Here is a 23,880-nt window from a genome sequence, read left to right as displayed (position 1 = left end):
AGCTTGCAGTGAGCTGAGATCTAGCCACTGCACTCCAGCCCGGGCTACAGAGCGAGACTCCGTCTCAAAAAAAAAAAAAAAGACGGGTGAATCACTGTGTTATCCAGGCTGGAGTGCAGTGGTGCCATCATAGCTCGCTACAGCCTCAACCTCCCAGGCTTAGGCAGTCCTCCCACCTCAGCCTCCCGAGTACCTGGGACCACAGGCATGCACCACCACACCTGGCTAATTTTTTAGATTATTTGTACAGACAGGGTCTCCCTGTGTTGCCTGGTCTCAAACTCCTGGGCTTAAGCAATCCTCCCACCTTGGCCTCCCTGAGTGTTGGAATTATACACATGAGCCACTACACTCGGCCATGTTTCTTTTTTTAATTCTTTTTTTTTTTTTCAAGACAGAGTCTTGCTTTGTCGCCCAGGCTGGAGTGCAGTGGTGTGATCTCGGCTCACTGCAACCTCTGACTCTCAGGTTCCAGCAATACTCCTGCCTCAGCCTCTTGAGTAGCTGAGATTACAGTCACGTGCCACCATGGCCAGCTGATTTTTGTATTTTTAGTAAAGATGGGGGTTTCACCATGTTGGCCAGGCTGGTCTCAAACTCCTGATCTTGTAATCTGACTGCTTCAGCCTCCCAAAGTGCTGGAACTACAGGCATGAGCCACCGTGTCTGGCCTTAACTCTTATTTTTTTAGAGACTAGGTCTTGCTCTGTCACCCAGGCTGGAGTGCAATGGCACCATGATAGTTCATTGCAGCCTTGAACTCCTGGGTTCAAAGGATTCTCCCACCTCCTCTTCCCAAACAAGTGACCCTCCCACCTCATCTTCCCAAAGTGCTGGGATTACAGGCATGCATGGCCTCATTTTAACTTTTTTTTTTTTTTTTTTCAGAGACAGGGTCTTGCTACATTGCCCAGATTGGTCTCGAACTCTGGCCTCGAGTGATCCTTCTGCCTTGGCCTCCCAGAGTGCTAGTATTACAGGCAGGAGCCACTGGAACAAGCCCATTTTAACCATTTTTAAGAGTACAAGTCAGTGACATTAAGTACATTACATTGTTATACAACAATTACCATTATCCATTTCCAGAATGTTTGAAGTCTTGCTCTGTCCCCTAGGCTGGAGTGCAGTGACACTCTGCAACCTCTGCCTCCCGGGTTCAAGTGATTATCCTGCCTCAGCCTCCCGAGTAGCTGGGAATAGAGGCGTGCACCACCACACCCAGCTAATTTTTGTATTTTTAGTAGAGATGGGGTTTCACTGTGTTGGCCAAGCTGGACTCAAACTCCTGACACCAAGAAATCTGCCTGCCTCGGCCTCCGAAAGTGCTGAGATTATAGACGTGAGCCACCAGGCCTGGCTCAGAACTTTTACATCATTCCACAATGAAACTCTTTACCCATTAATCTATTGTGGAAACCCACCCCCAATATTTCAACGTAGGTTCTTTCTATTTTCCATAAGTGTCGGCTGGCTGAGAAATAAAGAGAGATGGTACAAAGAGAGAATTTTACAGCTGGGCTGCCAGGGGTGACAGACATCACATATCGGTAGGACCGTGATGCCTGCCTGAGTCTAGGACCAGCAAGCTTTTATTAAGGGTTTCAAAAGGGGAGGGGGTGTAAGAACAGGGAGTAGGTACAAAGAGCACATGCTTCAAAAGGCAAAAGCAGAACCACTAATAAGGGTCTAACAAAGATCACATGCTTCTGAGGGAACAGGACAAAGAGCAAAAGCAGAACCACTCATAGGGGCCCAACAAAGATCACAGGCAGAGGGCAAAAGCAGAATCACTGATAAGGGTCTATGTTCAGCAGTGCACGTATTGTCTTGATAAACATCTTAAACAACAGAAAACAGAGTTTGAGAGCAGAGAACCAGTCTGACCACAAATTTACCAAGGTGGAGTTTTCCCAACCCTAGTAAGCCTGAGGGTACAGCAGTAGACCAGGGCGTATCTCAGTCCTTATCTTAACAGCACAAGACAGACATTCCTAGAGTGGTCATTTACAGACCTCCTCCCAGGAACACATTCCTTTCCCAGGGTATTAATATTAATATTATTTGCTAGGAAAAGAATTTAGCGATATCTCTCATACTTGCACATCTCTTTATAGGCTCTCTGCAAGAAGAAAAATATGGCTCTTTTTGCCCGACCCTGCAGGCAGTCAGACCTTATGGTTGTCTTCCCTTGTTCCATAAAAATGGCTGTTATTCTGTTCTTTTTCAAGGTGCACTGATTTCATATTGTTCAAACACACGTTTTACAATCAATTGTATAGTTAACACAATTATCACAGTGGTCCTGAGGTGATGTACATCCTCAGCTTATGAAGATAACCGGATTAAGACATTAAAGTAAAGACAGGCATAAGAATTTATAAAAGTATTATTTGGGAACTGATAAATGTCCATATTAAGATGAAATCTTCACAATTTATGTTCCTCTGCCATGGCTCCAGCTGGTCCCTCCATTCAGGGTCCCTGACTTCCCACAACATTAAACAATAACTCCTCATTCCCCCCTGCCACCAGCCCCTGGCAACCACTATTCCACTTCCTGTCTCTGAATTTGACTACTTTAGGTACCTCATAAAGTGTAATTATACAGTATTTGTCCCTTCATGTCTGGCTTATTTTGCTTAGCATATGGTCTTCAAGGTTCATCCATATACTTACAGCATATCATAATTTCACTATCCCCAGAAATTTTGCTCTGTCAGCCAGCCTCTGGAGTGCAGTGGTAAGATCATGGTTCACTGCAGTCTCAACCTCCCAGGTGCAAGTAATCCTCCCATCTCAGTCTCCCCAGTAGCTAGGACTACATGTGCCACCTCACCTTGGATACTTTTTAAGTTTTTTGTAGAGATGGGGGTCTCACTTTGTTGCCCAGGCTGGTCTTGAATTTCTAGATTCAAGCAATCTTCCTACCTCAGCCTCCCAAAGTGCTGGGATCATACCCATGCACCACCTCACCCAGCCATTTCATTCTTTTTTTTGAGACAGAGTTTCACTCTTGTTGCCCCAGCTGGAGTGGAGTGGTACAATCTTGGCTCACTGCAGCCTCCCAGGCTCAAGTGATTCTCTTGCCTCAGCCTCCTGAGTAGCTGGGACTACAGGCGTGTGCCACTACGCCTGGCTAATTTTTGTATTTTTAGTAGAGACAGGGTTTCAGTGTGTTGGCCAAGCTGGTCTCAAACTGCTGACCTCAAAGTGATCCTCCCGCCTTAGGCTCCCAAAGTGCTGGGATTACAGGCATTAGCCACCTTGCCTGGCCCATTTCATTCCTTTTTTTTTTTTTTTTTTTTTGAGATGAAGTCTCGCTCTGTCACCCAGGCTGGACCACAATGGCATGATCTTGGCTCACTGCAACCTCTGCCTCCTGGGTTCAAGAGATTCTCCTGCCTCACCCTCCTGAGTAGCTGGGATTACAGGTGCCCACCACCATGCCTGGCTAATATTTGTATATTTGGTAGAGATGGGGTTTCCCCATGCTGACCAGGCTGGTCTTGAACTTCTGACCTCAGGTGATCCACCCTCTTGGCCTCCCAAAGTGCTGGGATTACAGGCGTGAGCCACCGCACCCGGCCCATTTCATTCCTTTTTAAGGCTGAATAATATTCTGTTGTATATCTTCCACATATTTTTGTTTTGTTTTGTTTTTAAAATTTTAAACAAATTTTTATTACACAAAGGCTGTCACATAATTGGATATTTCTCTACTTTGTACACAATTCTTCTTACTCTCCACAGAAAGGCTGCTTCTTAACTTCTCATCTGTTGATGGCAAGCACTAAAATCCTGATTTTAATAGAACGGCAGTAAAAACGTCTCAGTGATTTAGGTTGAAAGCACTATATTGGTTCATGGCTCTTGTACCCAATATCAAGAATGTACAAATGTTTTCTCATTCAAAAATACAAAATAAATTATCTGTAGGCATGGGCAATGACAGCAGTAAATTATTGTATATTGTCAACTGAAACCAGTAACTGATGGTTATGGTGATTTTCTTAAATTTCAGCCAGCCTTCTCTTCAGTCATTTTCTTCACCTGACTTCTTCTTCTTTTTTTTTTTTTTTATTATACTTTAAGTTCTAGGGTACATGTGCATAACGTGCAGGTTTGTTACATATGTATACTTGTGCCATGTTGGTGTGCTGCACCCATCAATTCATCAGCACCCATCAACTCATCAGCACCCATCAACTCGTCATTTACATCAGGTATAACTCCCAATGCGATCCCTCCCCCCTTCCCCCTCCCCATGATAGACCCCGGTGTGTGATGTTCCCCTTCCCGAGTCCAAGTGATCTCATTGTTCAGTTCCCACCTATGAGTGAGAACATGCGGTGTTTGGTTTTCTGTTCTTGTGATAGTTTGCTCAGAATGATGGTTTCCAGCTGCATCCATGTCCCTACAAAGGACTCAAACTCATCCTTTTTTATGGCTGCATAGTATTCCATGGTGTATATGTGCCACATTTTCTTAATCCAGTCTGTCACTGATGGACATTTGGGTTGATTCCAAGTCTTTGCTATTGTGAATAGTGCCGCAGTAAACATACGTGTGCATGTGTCTTTATAGCAGCATGATTTGTAATCCTTTGGGTATATACCCAGTAATAGGATGGCTGGGTCATATGGTACTTCTAGTTCTAGCTCCTTGAGGAATCGCCATACTGTTTTCCATAATGGTCGAACTAGTTTACGATCCCACCAACAGTGTAAAAGTGTTCCTATTTCTCCACATCTTCTCCAGCACCTGTTGTTTTCTGACTTTTTAATGATTGCCATTCTAACTGGTGTGAGATGGTATCTCATTGTGGTTTTGATTTGCATTTCTCTGATGGCCAGTGATGATGAGCATTTTTTCATGTGTCTGTTGGCTGTATGAATGTCTTCTTTTGAGAAATGTCTGTTCATATCTTTTGCCCACTTTTTGATGGGGTTGTTTGTTTTTTTCTTGTAAATTTGTTTGAGTTCTTTGTAGGTTCTGGATATTAGCCCTTTGTCAGATGAGTAGATTGCAAAAATTTTCTCCCATTCTGTAGGTTGCCTGTTCACTCTGATGGTAGTTTCTTTTGCTGTGCAGAAGCTCTTTAGTTTAATTAGATCCCATTTGTCAATTTTGGCTTTTGTTGCCATTGCTTTTGGTGTTTTAGACATGAAGTCCTTGCCCATGCCTATGTCCTGAATGGTGTTACCTAGGTTTTCTTCTAGGGTTTTTATGGTATTAGGTCTAACATTTAAGTCTCTAATCCATCTTGAATTAATTTTCGTATAAGGAGTAAGGAAAGGATCCAGTTTCAGCTTTCTACTTATGGCTAGCCAATTTTCCCAGCACCATTTATTAAATAGGGAATCCTTTCCCCATTTCTTGTTTTTCTCAGGTTTATCAAAGATCAGATGGCTGTAGATGTGTGGTATTATTTCTGAGGACTCTGTTCTGTTCCATTGGTCTATATCTCTGTTTTGGTACCAGTACCATGCTGTTTTGGTTACTGTAGCCTTGTAGTATAGTTTGAAGTCAGGTATCGTGATGCCTCCAGCTTTGTTCTTTTGACTATTGTTTATCCATTCATTTATTGATGGACATTTGTGTTGTTTCCACCGTTTGGCTATTGTGAGTATGCTGCTATGAACATGGGTATACAAATATCTGTTAAAGTCCCTGCTTTCAATTCTTTTGGATATACACTCAGAAGTAGAATTGCTGGATAACATAGTAATTCTATATTTAATTTTTTGAGGAACCTTCAACAAGGTTTTAATTTATTTTATTAGAGACAGGGTCTCCCTCTGTCACCTGGGCTGGGGTGCAGTAGTGCCATCATAGCTCACTGCAGCCTCAAACTCCTGGGTTCAAATGATCCTCCTGCCTTAGCAGGGTTATAATATTTAATTTTTTTAGTCTTTACTTTTCTTTTTTTTGGGGGGGGGATTGAGTCTTGCTCTGTTGCCTAGGCTGGAGTGCAATGGCCCAATCTCGGTTCACTGCAAGCTCCACCTCCTGGGTTCACGCCATTCTCCTGCCTCAGCCTCCCGAGTAGTTGGGACTTCAGGCGCCTTCCACCATGCCCGGCTAATTTTTTTGTATTTTCAGTAGAGATGGGGTTTCACCGTGTTAGCCAGGATGATTTCGATCTCCTGACCTTGTGATCCGCCTGCCTCAGCCTCCCAAAGTGCTGGGATTACGGGCATGAGCCACTGCGCCCAGCCTAGTCTTTACTTTTCATACCAGAAAACATACCCTCTTGCTCTTTTATGGGGGTCCAACCGTCTGAGTGCAGCTTGAGCCCAAGTGCTAAAGTCCATATTCAGGTTGGTCAGCATCAGTCTTGCCTGGAACCAAGAGATGGACCACCTGAATAGCGTGACCTGGGTCAACGAGACAGAGCCTTAGGCCCGGAAATCTTTCCTGCTGTCAGGATAAATTACTTTGTTCACAACGGGACTCCTAAAGATCAGAATTTCTGTATCTGCAAGACTTCTATAACTCAAAGAATTTCTGTACGTGTGAAATTATACTATCAGAAATACAAGATTGAAGAGTCTCCTTGTAAAAACTAGTGTTAATGGCTAATAACCTAGCCCGGATTTGGAGGTCAGGGAAAATGGGATTGAACTGTGTGGACAAAGGAGATTAAGTAGCAGTGGAGGAGCTGAAAGGGGAATGGAAAAGTCCGCGACAACTTCTACTTTTACCATCTGTACTATCAGCCTGGTAATCTGATGCCTGCCAGAGCTATGTGGTCATGTGTTCCCTGCTTTGCTTCTTTCTCCGGATTTATAAACCCCTGCGGTGGAAGAATATGGAGCTGCATATATCCAGAGGGTTTTTTTATTTTTATTTTTTGAGACTGTACTTCATTCTTTTTTTTTTTTTTTTCTTGAGACGGAGTCTTGCTCTGTCGCCCGGGCTGGAGTGCAGTGGCCGGATCTCAGCTCACTGCAAGCTCCGCCTCCCGGGTTTACAACATTCTCCTGCCTCAGCCTCCGGAGTAGCTGGGACTACAGGCGCCCGCCACCTCGCCCGGCTAGTTTTTTGTATTTTTAGTAGAGTCGGGGTTTCACCGTGTTAGCCAGGATGATTTCGATCTCCTGACCTCGTGATCCGCCCGTCTTGGCCTCCCAAAGTGCTGGGATTACAGGCTTGAGCCACCGCGCCCGGCCTTGTACTTCATTCTTGTTGCCCAGGCTGGAGTGCAATGGCGTGATCTTGGCTCACTGCAACCTCTGCTTCCTGGGTCCAAGCGATTCTCCTGCCTCAGCCTCCCGAGTAGCTGGGATTACAGGCACGCGCCACCAGGCCCAGCTGATTTTCTTTTTAAATTTTCTATTTTAGTAGAGACAGGGTTTCACCATGTTGGTCAGACTGGTCTCTAACTCCTGACCTCAGGTGATCCGCCTGCCTCAGCCTCTCAAAGTGCTGGGATTACAGGCTTGAGTCATTGCACCTGGCTGAGGTTTATTTTTCAAAGAATGACCAAGAGGCTGGGTGCGGTGGCTCACAGTTGTAAATCCCAGCACTTTGGCAGGCCTGAGCATCACTTGAGGTCAGGAGTTTGAGAACAGCCTGGCCAACATGGTGAAACCCCGTCTCTACTAAAAGTACAAAAATTAGTGGGTCATGGTGGTGTGGCCTGTAATGGGAGGCTGAGGCAGAAGAATTGCTTGAACCTGGGAGGCAGAGGTTGCAGTGAGCTGAGATCACACCACTGCACTCGAGTCTGGGCGACAGAGTGAGACTCCGTCTCAAAAAACAAAAACAAAAACAAAAAATCCATGACCCTCGTTCAATAAATAATCAATAAATAAGAAGCAATTTCTCAAAGTTCAGTTTACAAAGGATGGTATTTAATAAATAGTTGAAGATACCCCTGACTGAACGCACAAGTTCTCTGAGTAGACTCATGGAATTCTAAAGAGTTGGTTGCTTGGAGACTGATAGAAACAGCTTTGGAACCTAAGAAACCAAGGAAGGCTTAAGATGCAGAACCTTGCTTCTCTCTGAGGACGGCCTCGTAGGAGGCCATTTGGAAAGTAATTTTGAAACACTGCTCGTTTGCCAGTGTCTGAAAGGTGCTGGATGGTGTCAGCTGGAAGATGAGAGGCAACCTGAGGTAGCTGAAAAAACTTTGGATTAGGTGTGAAAAGGGTCAGTGTTACTTCAGATACTAACCAGTATGGTGATCTTAATTTTGTCTCTTCTCTCTGGGCCCCAGTTTTGGGATTTATAAAATCAGGACATTAGGTATGGTGCAGTGGCTCATGCCTGTATTCTCAGCATTTTGGGAGGCCAAGATGGGAGGATCGTTTGAGTCCAGGAGTTCAAGACCAGCCTGAGCAACAGAGTGAGACTCTATCTCTACAAAAAAAACAACAAAAAAAAATTTAACCGAGAGTGGTGCTATGTGCCTATAATCCCAGCTATGTGGGAGGATCACTTGATCCCAGGAGGTCAAGGCTGCAGTAAGTCCTGATTGTGCCACTGTACTCCAGGAGAGACCCTGTCTCAAAAAAAAAAAAAAAAAAGGCATTAGACCAGGTCATCTTTACAGCAGAGTTTCCAGAGCAATCTCTAGAGACAGCCGTATAGCTGTGTGAGTGCATGGTGAGAAATTAGAAAGTAGAGGGGAAAAATGAGGGGAACTTTTTGAGGGCAAAAAGGGAGAAAGGGGGATTTGAAACAAGCCAGGTTAAGCAGCTATTCCCTAATCCCACTCTCTCCACTAACCAGGCTTCCTTCATACACCCCACTGACACCCTTTGGGCTGTGCTTTCTTTAAATGTAATGTGTATTAAATCTGAGAGCTTGTGAAAATGCAGATTTCTAGGTCTCGCAGCCTACTGAATCAACATTCTGGGAGCAGGACACAAGCATCTGATACAAAAGGTTCTTTACCCATATCTATTCCAGGCGCAGTCCCAGCATTTCAGGAGGCCAAGGCAGGAAGATCGCTTGAGTCCAGGAGTTTGAAATCAGCCTGGACAACATAGTAAGACCCTGTCTCTACAAAAAAAGTTTTAAAACATTAGCCAGGCATGGTGGTGGGCACCTGTTGTCCCAGCTACTGAGGACGCTGAGGCAGGAGGATTGCTTGAGCTTGGGAGGCAAGGCTACAGTGAACCATGATTGTGCCACCGCACTCCAGCTTGGGTGACAGAGTGAGGCCCTGTCTCAAAAACAAATAAATAAGCAAAAAACTATATCTAACAAACGCCACCCCAGAAGCTGACTGCACACTCTTGGACTCCACCTCAGAACTTTAGAATCAAAATCTGTTGGTAAAGATGAGAGTATTATTATTATTATTATTATTATTATTATTATTATTTGAATCGGAGTCTCGCTCTGTTGCCCAGCCTGGAGTGCAGTGGCCGGATCTCAGCTCACACAAGCTCCGCCTCCCAGGTTTATGCCATTCTCCTGCCTCAGCCTCCCGAGTAGCTGGGACTACAGGCGCCTGACACCTCGCCCAGCTTGTTTTTTGTATTTTTTAGTAGAGACAGGGTTTCACCAGGTTAGCCAGGATGGTCTCGATCTCCTGACCTCGTGATCCGCCCGTCTCGGCCTCCCAAAGTGCTGGGATTACAGGCTACTCCATAGGCAGAGCAGCCTTTCTGCTTGATTTTTATGATTTCAATCTCTTTTTGAAATTGACAGAATTCTGAATTCCTTCTCTGTGTTATCTCAACGTTTGAGCTTCTTTAAGACCACAATTTTGAATTCCCTGTCTGGAAAGGTCACATATCTCTGTCACTCCTGGATTATTTAGTCCATTTCCATCCAGGAAAATAAAGTTTTCCTGGATGTTCTTGATGCTGTGGATGGTCATCAATGTCTGGACATTGAAGAGTTAGATATTTATTCCAATCTTTACAGTCTGGACTTATTTGTACCCATCCTCCTTGAGAAGGCTTTCTATATATTCAAAGGGGATTAAGTGTTGTGACTTAAGCCTATGGTCTCTGTAGCTGATGTGTACCAGGGGGTGCCCTAAGCCTATGACCCCTGCAACTGTTGCCAACTCCTAGATACTCCTGGATCCTTGGTGGCCTTGGGTAAGATAAGGGAGAATTCCCTGGTTACCCAGGCAACATCTCTCACTTTCTTTCTTGTCTTTCCCCCAATCAGGAACCTCTCCCCCTACTGGGCTGCCTGGAGTTGGGGGAGGGGTGACATGAGCACTCCCCTGGCCACCACAGATGGTAGTGCACTGAGTCACACCTGAAGCTTTGCAGACCAGTACAGTATTGGATCCTGCCCAAGATCTGTGGCCAGAACTGCTTAGTTACCACTGATATTTACTCAAAGTCCAAGGGCACTTTAGTCAGCAGGTGGTGAATCCTGCCAGGATAATTCTGACCCATCAGAGCAGTGGATTCCCTTCTGGCACAGGGTAGGTCTGGAAACGTAGCGTAGGAGGAAAGGCCTGGAATCAGGAGCCTCAGGATTCTGCCTGGTGCTTTATTTTCCTGTGGTTGAGTTGCTACTCAGGCTGCAAGACAAAGTCTCCTGAGTTTGTTCTCCTTGAGTACTCTTCCCTCTCCTTTCCCCAAGCGGAAGGAGTCTCTCCCTGAGCTGCCCTGCCTGGAGTTGGGGGAGGAATGATGTAGGCACTCCCTTGGCCACCACAGCTGGTGTCACTTGGGGTCATATACACCCAAAGTCCCCTGCCTCCATGACCAGTGCAGCTCCAGGGTTTGCCTAAGGAATATAGTCCTTGTGACCTGACTGTCACTCGTGTATTCAGGGCCCCAGGCCACTTTGGTCAGCTGGTGGCAGAACCAGCTGGGGACTCAGGTCTGTCCCACTCCGGCTGAGGATTCTCCTCTGGCCCAGAGCTGATCTAAATGCATCCTCTGTGGGAGCCAGCAGAATTCTGTTCAGTGTAGTGCTGTGCTGTGACAGGGCAGCAGTGAGTTCCATGCAAAATCCCACACTCCTCTCCTTCCCCCACATGCACAGATTCTCTCTCCAAGCTGTTGTGCCAGGGGTGAGGGAGGGGGGCATAGGCGATGCAGGACTGTCTTTCCCACCCTCTTCAGTGCCTCTTGTCGTGATACGATGTGAAAAGCAGGTACTGTGATCACTCATTTTTTGTTTCTTATGAAGATGCTTTTTTTTAAAAAAAAATAAGGAGTCTCACTGTTGCCCGGGCTGGAGCACAGTGGCACTATTTCATCTCATTGGAACCTCTGCTTCCCAGGTTCAAGTGATTCTCCTGCCTCAGCCTCCCGAGTAGTTGGGACTACAGGTGCCCGCCACCTCGCCCAGCTAGTTTTTTGTATCTTTTTAGTAGAGATGGGGTTTCACCGTGTTCACCAGGATGGTCTCGATCTCCTGACCTCGTGATCCGCCCGTCTCGGCCTCCCAAAGTGCTGGGATTACAGGCTTGAGCCACCGCGCCCAGCCAATATGGTCACTTTTACACATGGAAGACAGTAAGAGAAATCACGCCCTAGGGAGAGAGGCTATGTGCTGGGTGTTAAGGAGGAAAGAGAAACAAGTCAGATCTGGTCTGTATGGGCACCTTGGACGCAGGGCAGGAGTTGACACTAGCAGGATAGAAAGACATGGAATAATGGTCTCTCCTTCATCCTTATATGTAAGGATGCCTACCTGCTCCTTGGAGAGGCAAGGCCAACAAAGTGAGTGGTAGGGAGTGGTGCTTGGGCCATGGCCAGTGTGGCATGGAGGTTAAGTGCTCCAGAGTTGTGATTTAGCAGGCTAGGTTTGAAACCTGACTCCTCTGCTTACGGGCTATGTGATCTGAAGCAATTTACCTACCTCTCTGAACCTCAGCTTCTTAAAATAGGAAATGAAGATCATAATATCTTCCCTACATAAAACCCTCAGCAAGGTATTCCAAAACCATCATTATTAGGCCAAGCAAATGCTTCAAAAGGAAAACAAAACAAAACTAAACTAACATTAAATCTAAGCATTTGTTATCTATAATGTTTGCCATGCTAGCTAAAATCTGGAAACAACCCATCCAATAATTCATGAAGAGTCAAAACCATTTACCTATTTGATAAAATACGTTACAGCTATTAAATATATATATATATATATATATATATATATATATTTTTTTTTTTTTTTTTTGAGATGGAGTTTCGCTCTTGTTGCCCAGGCTGGAGTACAATGGCATGATCTTGGCTCACTGAATCTCCCCCGCCCTGGGTTCAAGCGATTCTCCTGCCTCAGTCTCCCAAGTAGCTGGGATTATAGGCACATGCCACCACGCCCAGCTAATTTTTTGTATTTTTAGTAGAGATGGGATTTCACCGTGTTGGCCAGGCTGGTCTCAAACTCCAGACCTCAGGTGACCCACCCGCCTCGGCCTCCCAAAGTGTTGGGATTACAGGAGTAAGCCGCTGTGCCTGACCTACAGCCATTAAATATTTTAACAATAAAAACTATGTAGCAATAGGTGTGCTGGATGACTCTGAAAGACAGAAGACATGGGAGACATGGTCACTGGGCAATGGAGTTAGAATCTCAAATATTTAACAATGCAAGGTGTCGTAGGATTAACAGTTAAAGTAAGTGGTACAGAACAGGAGTAATTTATAAACTTGGTTATGACCTGGTGGCCTGGATAGGTCAAGAAAGAGTTATGGAGCAGGACAAATTGAGCTGGGCCTGGAAATTGGATAGAATGTGTGTCAAGTATGAAAGGCCATTTCATGTAGAGGACACAGAAGGAAGCTCCATTATGTGGAGAGAGGATACTCAGAGAACAGCCAGGAGACTGAACTGGCTCAAGCAGAGGTTACACACCAGGACAAAGTCATAAACTGAGGCCAAAGTCATGGAGAACCCTGAATGCCATGCTGAATCGTCTGAACTTTATGCTATAAGCCTTTTGAACGAAAGAAAGCAACATTTGAAGACAAACTGGAAGCATGGGACACTGCTGAAAAGCAGTCATCCCTCACATGGAGATGAGGGTCTGAGCTTTGGGAACAAGTGTAAGACCCAGAAACAAGGGTCTAATATATGAAATATTTAGGATGTTGTACCATTTTCTTCTTTTGTTCTTCTACCTCACATGGCTTTTCCCTACCCCCTTTCCATCTGTTTTTCAAGTTATTCTCTTTCTGAACTGCTATGGGCTACCAATTTCGGCTGGCCTAGAGCTCTCATCAGTTCCTCCCATTCCCTTAACAGGTGCCGGGTCTCATCTCCAGGCCTTGCCTCTAGGCCAGGCAGTGTGGAAGGAAGCATTTGCTGCAACGCAGTATGACCAGGACCCAGAAAGGAAAGACCTTTCTCCCCCATTGCTTCTATCAGTCACTGCCCCCACGGCTGGGATGGGGCACGATTTTAAACTACTCAAAACTGAAAGGCAAGGAGGAGTGTGCCTCTGTCTCCAGTGTGCCTATGGTCTTCTTCAGCTCACAGTACCATCTACACCGCAAGAGCCAATATTTGAAAATGGCTGCTGCAAACCTTACCTTCTCTCAGGAGGTGGTGTGGCAGCGAGGACTGCCCAGCATTCCTTATAGCCAGTACAGCTTTGACCACCTCTACAACACCAATGACATCATCCATACTCCCCGGATCAGGAAGGCCCAGCCTCGGAAACCTGTTCGCTTCAAGCTCCTGGGTTCCTCAAGTCCCTTAACAGGAGACACCTCCCTGGCTGTGAAGACAGAAAGCTCTGCCAATCCTGAAAAGAAGCTGAAGAAATCAAAGCCAGCCAGCACCGTCCGGGAAGCACCCCGTCCTCTCATCCATCATCCCTGCATGCATCCAGATATGCTGGGTCGGCCACCTTCTCCAGATGTGAACCTGGAGGAAAGAGAAGCCTGGCTTCTGCCTCCTGAGAAGGAGGCCAGAGCGTGGGAGGCCACTGTGCTGGAAAAGCTGAACAAGCGCACAGCCCGATGGATCCAGAACAAGCGTCCTCAAAGGCCTGGGGCATCCCCTAACAAGTGGCAGAGCTTCCTGCGACAGCAGTACGACTGGAGTCACATCCAGGATGAACTTACCTCTGCGAGCGACCTGGAGCTCCTGAAACAGCTGGAGGCAGAAGAGGCAGCAGAGTTTGAGGATCAAAGTGTCATCCTGCCCCCACAGGAAAAGAAGAAACCAGAACTGCTGCTTCCTGTTTATTACAGGTATACCGGCCAGGGCCTCAAATGCACCCTTGATAATCCCTGACTCCCCTTCAGGGACTCCCAGGGGGACTCACACTCCCGATTTTAGAATGCACTCTCCCATCAACTTCATGTTCTCCACCACCGGCCTGCTCTCTGAGAGCTCTGCAAAGTAAGGTTTCTCAATCTGCACTGCTGACATTCTGGGTTGGATAATTTTTGTTGTGGGAACCGCCCTGTTCATTATGGGATGCTAGCAGCATCCCTGGCTCGTACCCACCAGAGCACAACCTCCTAGCTGTGACAACCAAAGATGTCTCAGACACTGCCAAATGTCTCCAACAGGGACAAAGCCATTCCCAGCTGGGAACCACTGCTCTTAAAGGGATTGGTTCTCAACCTTCTCCAGCAGACTTTGCCATCAGACTGCTGGTGTAGTTACCAACCAAGCGCTCCCAGAAATGTATCCTTGGTGGAGTGAGGAAGGCAGGAACCTCATAGCACTGAGGTTTGGTCCTGCCTCACTCTGAATAAGGAACCAGTGTGTCACTGACTCAAAAACTGACTAACTGCAGGACAGAGAACCAGACAACCTGAGAGAAGAAGATGACTACATGTTTCTTAGATTGCTTCCATCTCATTTATAGCTAGAGGAAACACTGGAGCTATTACATTATCCCTGATTTCCAAGAGTGAACTAAAAATCAGTGGAAATCCATTTATTTATTCATTTATTGGACAAATATATATTATGTTCTTGCTACTTTCCAGGTACTCTGCAAAGTGCTGGGAATACAATGTAAAAGCAATAGACACAGACATGAACCTTTAAGGAGCTTACAGCCTGTTCACCACCAGGTAGATGGACATTAAATAACCACACACAGAATAGACAGAGTGAGATGACGAAGGAGGTGGGATCCCTTCCCCAAGGCGATGCCGCCTCTAAGGGTATGAATGTTTAAAAAGGGTTATGCTGGAGCACAGCCACTCTGCCATGCTGCTTGGTGGATGCAGAAGGTGTGGATCCTTCAGGAGCCAGACAGGGTGGCTGTAGACAAGCCCTTCTAACAGCTCCACATTCAACTGGCACCATGGCGACAAGGCTAAAAGTTAAACATTGGTGTTCTGCAATGCTCACGTGTATAGGAGCGGAGCTTAAAGAGGAAAGGGAACAAGCTGTGGATTTAATGGAAAGGGGGATCCACCTCCTACTCTTTCCCCCTTTTCCCTCCTTTCTCACCCCTGCCAAGATTGCCCAGTTACTTCCAACAAGCAGAGACAGTTGAAATCATGCCTGACAACAAGACCACTGAGGATATCCATGAAAAGAGGAGCCTCTCCCAGCCCCAAACCCAGAGCTACTTTCGCCAGGTGACTCCCCGAGCTGGAAAGTTTGCCTACTCCACAGACAACACCTTTGAACAGGAGATTTACTTTGGTAATAGAGCTGGGCCCCTGTGGTAGGTGCACAGGGGGACATGGGCCAGGGAGGTGGAAGATCGCTGGGGGCTGGAAACAGTTGTGGGTATGGAGAGGCCCTGGATGACTCAGGTTTTCATGTTCATGACCCACACCCACACCAGCAGAGGAGTTGGGTTGGGGAGTGATAGCTAACAGGGAGGGCACTCACTGCTCTCTCTCCCTGCTTTCTCTATCCCTCCATCTTACTAAAGAGGCAATGAAGGGTGGAACTGTAAAGTAGGCAAGACTTTGGGAACAATCCATCTCTTCTCTGTCCACCCTTCTCCCTTCTCTCACTTCGAGATATGATCCCACCAAGGTGCGATGTTGGAAAAAATCAGGGCTTTGGAGTCAGGCACATTTGAGTTTAAATCCTGGCTCAGTATTTTTTTTTTTTTTTTTTTTTTTTTTTTTTTTTTGAGACGGAGTCTTGCTCTGTCGCCCAGGCTGGAGTGCAGTGGCCAGATCTCAGCTCACTGCAAGCTCCGCCTCCCGGGTTCACGCCATTCTCCTGCCTCAGCCTCCCGAGTAGCTGGGACCACAGGCGCCCGCCACCTCGCCCGGCTAATTTTTTTTTGTATTTTTAGTAGAGACGGGGTTTCACCGTGTTAGCCAGGATGGTCTCGATCTCCTGACCTCGTGATCCGCCCGTCTCGGCCTCCCAAAGTGCTGGGATTACAGGCTTGAGCCACCGCGCCCGGCCTGGCTCAGTATTTTTTTAGTAAACTTCAGTAAATTACATAATTCCTCTCAGCCACAAGTACCTTATTTGTGAAGTGATGTTAAGAAAAATGCACTTTTGCCGGGCACGGTGGCTCAAGCCTGTAATCCCAGCACTTTGGGAGCCCGCGACGGGTGGATCACGAGGTCAGGAGATCGAGACCATCCTGGCTAACACGGCGAAACCCCGTCTCTACTAAAAAATACAAAAAACTAGCCGGGCGAGGTGGCAGGCGCCTGTAGTCCCAGCTACTTGGGAGGCTGAGGCAGGAGAATAGCGTAAACCCGGGAGGCGGAGCTTGCAGTGAGCTGAGATCCGGCCACTGCACTCCAGGCTGGGCGACAGAGCGAGACTCCGCCTCAAAAAAAAAAAAAAAAAAAAAAAAAAGAAAAAAGAAAAATGCACTTTGAGTAGAGTAGATGAGAAAGCATCTGTAATGCTTCTTGCCCAGTGTCTGTTTAAGGTGTTCAGTAAATGTTCGCCACCTTCTCCTTCCCTACTGCTGTCCCCTAGATGCCTGGGCTTCCGGGATACCCGATCTAGGTCTTTGTGTTCCTAGCTGTTTCTTCTTCCCAAGCCCCATCTTGTTCCTAAACTGCTGCAGCTGAAAGTCTTCTCAAAGTGTTTAACAAAATTACTCTAAGGTATTCATCACTGATGGGATTAATTAGGTGCCTCTTTTTTAGTATCTAGCTTTTCATAAGGGATAAGGCCTCTAAGTGGTTACATAGGTTCTTCTCTTTTCTTTTTCTTTTTTTATTTTTTGATACGGAGTCTCGCTCTGTCACCAGGCCGGAGTGCAGTGACACAATCTTGGCTCACTGCAACCTCTGCCTCCACCTCCCAAGTAGCTGGGATTATAAGTGCGCGTCACCACGCCCAGCTAATTTTTGTATTTTTAGTAGAGACGGGGTTTCACCACGTTGGCCAGAATGGTCGCAATCTCTTGACCTTGTGATCTGCCCTCCTCGGCCTCCCAAAGTGCTGGGATTACAGGCATGAGCCACAGCTCCTGGCCGGTTCTTTTCTTATTTTTGAAATGGTTTCACTCCCATTACCTAGGCTGGAGTGCAGTGGTGCTATCTCCACTGCAACCTCCACCTCTCAGGCTCAATTGATTCTCCTGCCTCAGCCTCCTGAGTAGCTGTACCCAGCTAATTTTTGTATTTTTGTAGAGATGGAGTCTTACAATGTCGCTTAGGCTGGTCTTGAACTCCTGACCATGTGATCCACCCACCTCGGCCTCCCAAAGTGCTGAGATTACAGGTGCGAGCCACCGAAACTAGCCATAGGTTCTGCCTTAGGAAGGAAAGCACCATCCTTGGCTCCCAGGCCTCTAATGAAGTGACTAGCTATGACATTTCTTTCTTTTTTTTTTTCCCCACTGACACTACGGTGACTTATCACTGTGATATTTCCAAGCAGTGGTCACCTTCAAGGGATGCCCCAGAGTATGGCAGTCATGGATCCTAGGGGCTTAGATTAGTGCAAATGGAAGTTGGGTCTGATCCTGGTGATTGGGAACCCGGGGAGAAAGGAAAGAGGGAGGTTACAGGGGACTCACTGTTTCTTTGTCTGTTCACAGATGAAGTCCAGATCATTCACCAGATTGGTGCAAAGAGAGACCAGATTGTCCTGGAAAACCTAAATCGGTACAATAAGCAGCTATCTAAGGTCTTCCCTGAAACTCCAGAAAAGTGGAGTGCCCAGGCAATTCCTGAAGCACGTAAGCAGGAAGCTAACAGGGAAGGCAGGGGTTAATAATGGGAATGGGGCTACTTCCCATCATTACCCACTATTCATGTGCTAGAGCTCCCAGTTCATGGGCTGAAGCACCACTAGCATCTAGGCAATCCTCTTTCTACGTACTAAAAATAATCTCACGAAATTATAAAATACAGTAACTAGGAAGAGCCTCACAGGAACATACAATCATTTGAGATCTGATATAACTTAGGTATAACCAAGTGGTTTAGGGCCAGTAGTTACCAATAAGGCAGCTCCTATCTCAATGCTAACAGGGAAAGTGCAGCTAACGGGGAAAGTGCATCAAACTCCTGACCCAGCATTCTGCCCTTTTCCCTGGGGCTGGATTTACCCTCCCACTCCACACTCAGCCCACCCATACCTGAACTTTCACAAGTTCATCATTCTTCACTCTGTAAGACAAAGAGGGAAAGGAGGTGGCCAAGAAATTAGCTTATGAAACAAAATGTGCACATCCTCCACAAGACTCCATTTCCCATAACTCTTTGCAGGATTACTGTTCAGATGGGCCCAGTGGTGTGCAGAAATTAACAGCAATTGTCACCCATTCTTTTTTTTTTTTTTTTTTTCTTTTTTTGGAGACACAGTCTTGCTCTGTCGCCCAGGCTGGAGTGCAGTGGCATGATCTCAGCTCACTGCAACCTCCATCTTCCTGGTTCAAGCAATTCCCCTGCCTCAGCCTCCAGAGTAGCTGGAATTACAGTTGCATGCCCCCACGCCTGGCTGACAGGGTTGCCTGGCCTCCTAGCTGTGCCTTTGCATCCATTTGGCAAGAAGTCCTTCCCTGGGCCCAGTCTACCCTTGGAGGCACAGGCATATTCTGTGCCTGCTATGGAGGCAACCACCAGACAGCTGTGGACAGCCACAGGATTTCCACACAAGCTGGCTTTTTTTGTTTGTTTGTTTTTGAGACAAAGTCTCACTCTGTCACTCAGGCTGGAGTGCAGTGGCATGATCTCGGCTCACTGCAACCTCCATCTTCCTGGTTCAAGCAATTCCCCTGCCTCAGCCTCCAGAGTAGCTAAGACTATAGGCACGCGCCACCACGCCCAGCTAATTTTTGTATTTTTAGTAGAGACGGGGTTCACCATGTTGGTCAGGATGGTCTCGATCTCTTGACCTCGTGATCTGTCCACCTCAGCCTCCCAAAGTGCTAGGATTACAGGCATGAGCCACTGTTCCCAGCCTCTTTTTCTTTTTGCCTTCCTGCCTGCCTTCCTTCCTTCCTTCCTTCCTTCCTTCCTTCCTTTCCTCCCTTCCTTTCCTCCTTTCCTTCCTTCCTTTCCTTCTCCCTTTCCTTCCTTTCTCTCTGTCTCCCTCTCCTCTCCTGTCCTCTCCTCCCTCCCCTTCCCTCTCCCTCTTCTATAATTTTCTTGACAGGCTGAGTGCAGTGGTACAATCATGGCTCACTGCAGCCTTTACCTGCCTGAGCTCAAGCGATCCTTCCACCTCACTCTCCTGAGTAGCTGGAACTACAGGTGCACACCACTATACCCAGCAAATTTTTGTAGAGACAAAGTCTCACTGTGTTGCCCAGGCTGGTCTCAAACTTCTGGGCTCAAGTGATGCACCCTGTTCAGACTCCCAAAGTGTTGGAACTACAGGCATGAGCCAATCTCCCAGCCAGGGGATTCCTTTTCAATAACAGCTTTATTGAGCTTGAATTTACATACTATAAAATTAATCCTGTCAAACCATACAATTTGATGAGGCAGGCAGATCACTTGAGCCTAGCAGTTTAAGACTAGCCTAGGCAACAAGGTGAGACCCCGTCTCTACGAAAAAATACAAAAATTAGTGAGGCGTTGGTGGCACACACCTGGAGTCCTAGCCACTCGCGAGGCTGATGCAGGAGGATCAGGGCATAGGGTCTCACTATGTTGCCCAGGCTGGTCTCAAACTCCTGGCCACAAGGGATCCTCCTACCTCAGCCTCCCAAACAAAGTTCTGGGATTATAGGCACGAGCCACTGTGCCCCACCAAGAGTCATTACTTTGTGTGCTCCCTTTAGATCGACAGTCCTCAGCCTTTTGGGCACTAGGGACTGGTTTCAGGGAAGACAATTTCTCCACAGACCAGCGGGGTGGGGATGGTTTCAAGATGAAACGGTTCCACCTCAGATCATCAGGCATTAGATTATCATAAAGGGTGTGCAACCTAGATCCCTCATATGTGCAGTTCACAATAAGGTTCATGCTCCTATGTGACTCTAATGCCACTGCTGATCTGACAGGAGGCAGAGCTCAGCGGTAATTCTTGCCTGCCCACCGCTCACCTCCTGTTGTGGTGGCCTGGTTCCTTACAGGCCATGAACTGGTACAGGCCCATGGCCTGGGGGTTAGGGACCCCGGCTTTAGATGACTGTTGATGTGGAAGGTGGCTAGTGGATGTGTTTCTATCCATCTATAACCCAAAGGACTGGAACTAAAGTAAATGTTGGCAGTTGTATTTTTTATTCCCATGGGGTTAAATATCAGCGATCTAAGACTTGCTCACCACAAATCCATTTTAATTCCTTGAGCAGAGGGATATAGGAGAAATGGGGTTAATTCAGCTATCTCTCACCTCTTCAGGAGGGATTTCAAGTCAGCTGAGAGAAGTCAGGGAGGGTCACATGGCAAAGGGTGAGGTGGCCTGTCAGAGGTGGTTCCACAGCTCCTAGTTGCACACACCCTACCCCACAAAGGAGGGAGGCCTCAGCAGAGTGGCTGAGTCCCCCAGCACGTCCCAAGCTGGTAGGGACCATGTGGAGGAGATGCACTATATGGGCATCTTTGCTAAACTGCCCTGGAGTCTCACAGAAATCTTTTTCTTTTTTTTTCTTTTTTTTTTTTTTTTTTTGAGATGGAGTCTCTCTTTGTCACCCAGGTTGGAGTGCAATCTCAGCTCACTGCAACCTCTGCCTTCCCAGTTCGAGTGATTCTTCTGCTTCAGTCTCCCAAGTAGCTGGGATTACAGGTGCCCACCACCACGCCTGGCAAGTTTTTGTATTTTTAGTAGAGATGGGGTTTCACCATGTTGGTCAGGCTGGTCTCGAACTTCTGACCTCAAGTGATCCACTCGCTTTGGCCTCCCAAAGTGCTGGGATTACAGGCGTGAGCCACTGCACCATGCCTCACAGGACTCTTTTTACATTAGAAGAAAGAAATGTTATGCCTTCCTTGCTCAAAGGAAAGAATTGATTCAGAGCAAATCTAAGGGTGTTAAGAGTTGGAATGAAATCTTGGAAAAAACCAGGAATGGCTGATAGTGACTGATTAGAACATGAGACTAATAGGCAGTGTGAATAATGAGTTTAGTATGTCTGGAAATGTTTTTATCATTTTCCCTTCCCCTTCTCCCTACAGCTTTTTTCCTGAGAAAGAGGCTTTCTAAATTTGACACCATGAAAAACATTAAGTTCAGAAAATGTAACTATAGCTTTTTTTTTTTTTTTTTTAAGAATGGAGTCTCGCTCTGTCATCCAGGCTGGAATGCAGTGGCATGATCTCGGCTCACTGCAACCTCCGCCTCTCAGGTTCAAGCGATTCTCCTACCTCAGCCTCCCAAGTAGCTGGGACTATAAGCACATGCCACCATGCCCAGCTAATTTTTTTCTATTTTAGTAGAGACAGGGTTTTCACTGTGTTAGCCAGGATGATCTCCATCTCCTGACCTCACGATCCACTCACCTCGGCCTCCCAAAGTGCAGGGATTACAGGCATGAGCCACCACGCCCGGCCAACTATAGCTTTTCTAACTATATTTAATATTTATGTTTTTTTCTGTTCTCAAATTTCTGTTGTCATGAGGAAAAACTCAGAGATGTTAAAATCTTTAAATTTTCACAGCTTATAGCACCATTACTCTCCTCAAATTAAAAACATTAAAAGGAAAACTTAATACTTTACAAATAATGGCCAATGACACTAAATTGCAATGTATCAAATATTGAATTTTATGAGCAAATCTCGTTACATATAAACATATTTATGTTCCTAAAGATTTAGGTCCCTAAAGATAACCCTTAAACTTATAAAAAGGTTTGTAGATATCTCAATTTCCCCCCACAAACCTCTCGCCCCCATCATCATCATGGCTTACCATGTCTGTAGTCAGGACTTTCCATAATTCCCTGTGTCTTTGTACTCAGTTCCCCATATAATCATGGGGAAATTCACTCTTGAGGGTTTTGCTTTGGTATTAGTCAGGAATAAGAATGGGATGCAAGCTGGGGCCACTGTGTGGCAGGGCCTACAGCAGTGGGGTGAGAAGACCTCACACTGCCATGTTGCACAGCTTGCAGACCCGTGCAAGGAGCCCTGCGCTGGACTGCTTTGCCCACCCCTGCCAAGGATATGCTGCAGCAGGTAGGTGAGGAGGATGTGCCTATTAAGACCAGGAGATTGAAGAAGCAGGCAAAATCACTGGAGGAGGATGTGACCTGGGAACTGGTGGTCCTGCGGAGGATGCTGAAGGAATGGAAGACTGCCTGGGCTCTGAGTGAGTGAAGGGAGGTCCTGAGATACTGTATGTTTGTAAGAAGTGGTTCTCATCTGGGACTAGGCTTTCTTAGTCTTTGAAAAATCCATTCTTCCTTTGTGAAATGTAAAAATCTGCCTCATTAAGGCTAGACAAGAGCCTTTCACACATTGGGTGTTAGATGAACTTTAGTTGACATATATCTGGGTGCTTTTTGCATGGGTGGGTATTACTTCAGTAATTTGTAGAAACTCATTACACTGAAGACTCTTCAGAGGCAGGGATCCTATCTTTTTTTTTTTTTTGAGACAGAGTTTCACTCTTGTTGCCTCGGCTGGAGTGCAATGGTGGGATCTCAGTTTACTGAAACCTCGGCTGCCTAGGTTCAAGTGATTCTCCTGCCTCAGCCTCCTGAGTAGCTAGGATTATAGGCACCCACCACCATGCTTGGGCAACTTTTTGTATTTTTAGTAGAGATGGGGTTTCACCATGTTGGCCAGACTGGTCTCGGACTCCTGACCTCAGGTGATCTGCCTGCCTTGGCCACCGCGCCAGCCCTTTTTTTTTTCATTCCAAGATGGAATTTCACTCTGTCTCCCAGGCTGGAGTGCAATGGCACTTGATTTTGGCTCACTGCAACCTCTACCTCCCAGGTTCAAGCAATTCTCCTGCTTCAGCCTCCCGAGTAGCTGGGACTATGGGCATGTGCCACGATGTCTGGCTAATTTCTGTATTTTTAGTAGAGACAGGGTTTCACCATGTTGGCCAGGCTGGTCTCGAACTCCTGACTTCAGGTGATCTCCCGGCCTTGGCCTCCCAAAGTGCTGGGATTACAAGCGTAAGCCACTACACCTAGGCGACCCTATCTTATTGATTTCCAAACTTTATGCTCAGTAAATGATGCATGAAGGGAAGAACAAAATATGCCGTCCAACCGTTGTCCATGTTGTAGTTGACTGTGGTATCAGCAACCCCTCTCCAAAATTCATCCGTAGAGTTGGGGCTATCCTATACTTACTTTGCCTTCAAAGATAGGAGAGTAGAAGTCTGAGTGCCTGGGACAAAGTAATGGCCTGGCAAGGCCAATACTTGAAAGCTATGGTATTTGAGAACTCAACAGCTGTTGGCTTTCAGAACATGATAGACAAGTTTAGTTAGTGCAGGAAAAAGAGAGGCGATCCATTAGGTAAACTGGATCAGATAAACAACAACAAAAAAGACTGAAGGAAGCACCTACAGATAGGAGGAGCTTTGAAATAAAAGTCTGATACCTGCCAAAAGAGTAGTTAGCAACTAAAATGAAGAAGATGTCAAAAGCCAAATGGAAGTGCCCTCAAAGACAAAGAACCTAAT

At 46.4% G+C, this 23,880-nt stretch overlaps 2 protein-coding genes across 5 annotated transcripts in view; one reads left to right on the top strand and one right to left on the bottom strand.

The window, feature by feature from the left end:
- LOC104656358 (nucleophosmin-like) overlaps nt 1-23,880 on the bottom strand; it is a 560,652-nt gene that overhangs the window by 2,081 nt on the left and 534,691 nt on the right. The window lies entirely within an intron of this gene.
- Nucleotides 13,227-23,880, top strand: part of HEATR4 (HEAT repeat containing 4) — a 30,572-nt gene continuing 19,918 nt past the window's right edge. Inside the window, exons 1-4 of the mRNA XM_030929992.1 lie at nt 13,227-14,135; nt 15,368-15,555; nt 17,885-18,025; nt 22,345-22,548. Coding sequence (XP_030785852.1) covers nt 13,255-14,135; nt 15,368-15,555; nt 17,885-18,025; nt 22,345-22,548 — 1,414 coding nt within the window. The 5' untranslated portion in view covers nt 13,227-13,254. The remainder of the gene's footprint in view (nt 14,136-15,367; nt 15,556-17,884; nt 18,026-22,344; nt 22,549-23,880) is intronic.

Source organism: Rhinopithecus roxellana, chromosome 5 (assembly GCF_007565055.1).
Source record: "Rhinopithecus roxellana isolate Shanxi Qingling chromosome 5, ASM756505v1, whole genome shotgun sequence".
Taxonomy (NCBI): Eukaryota; Metazoa; Chordata; class Mammalia; order Primates; family Cercopithecidae; genus Rhinopithecus; species Rhinopithecus roxellana.
The sequence above is the reverse complement of the archived record's forward strand: the minus strand, read 5'-3'. Positions and strand labels throughout refer to the sequence as shown.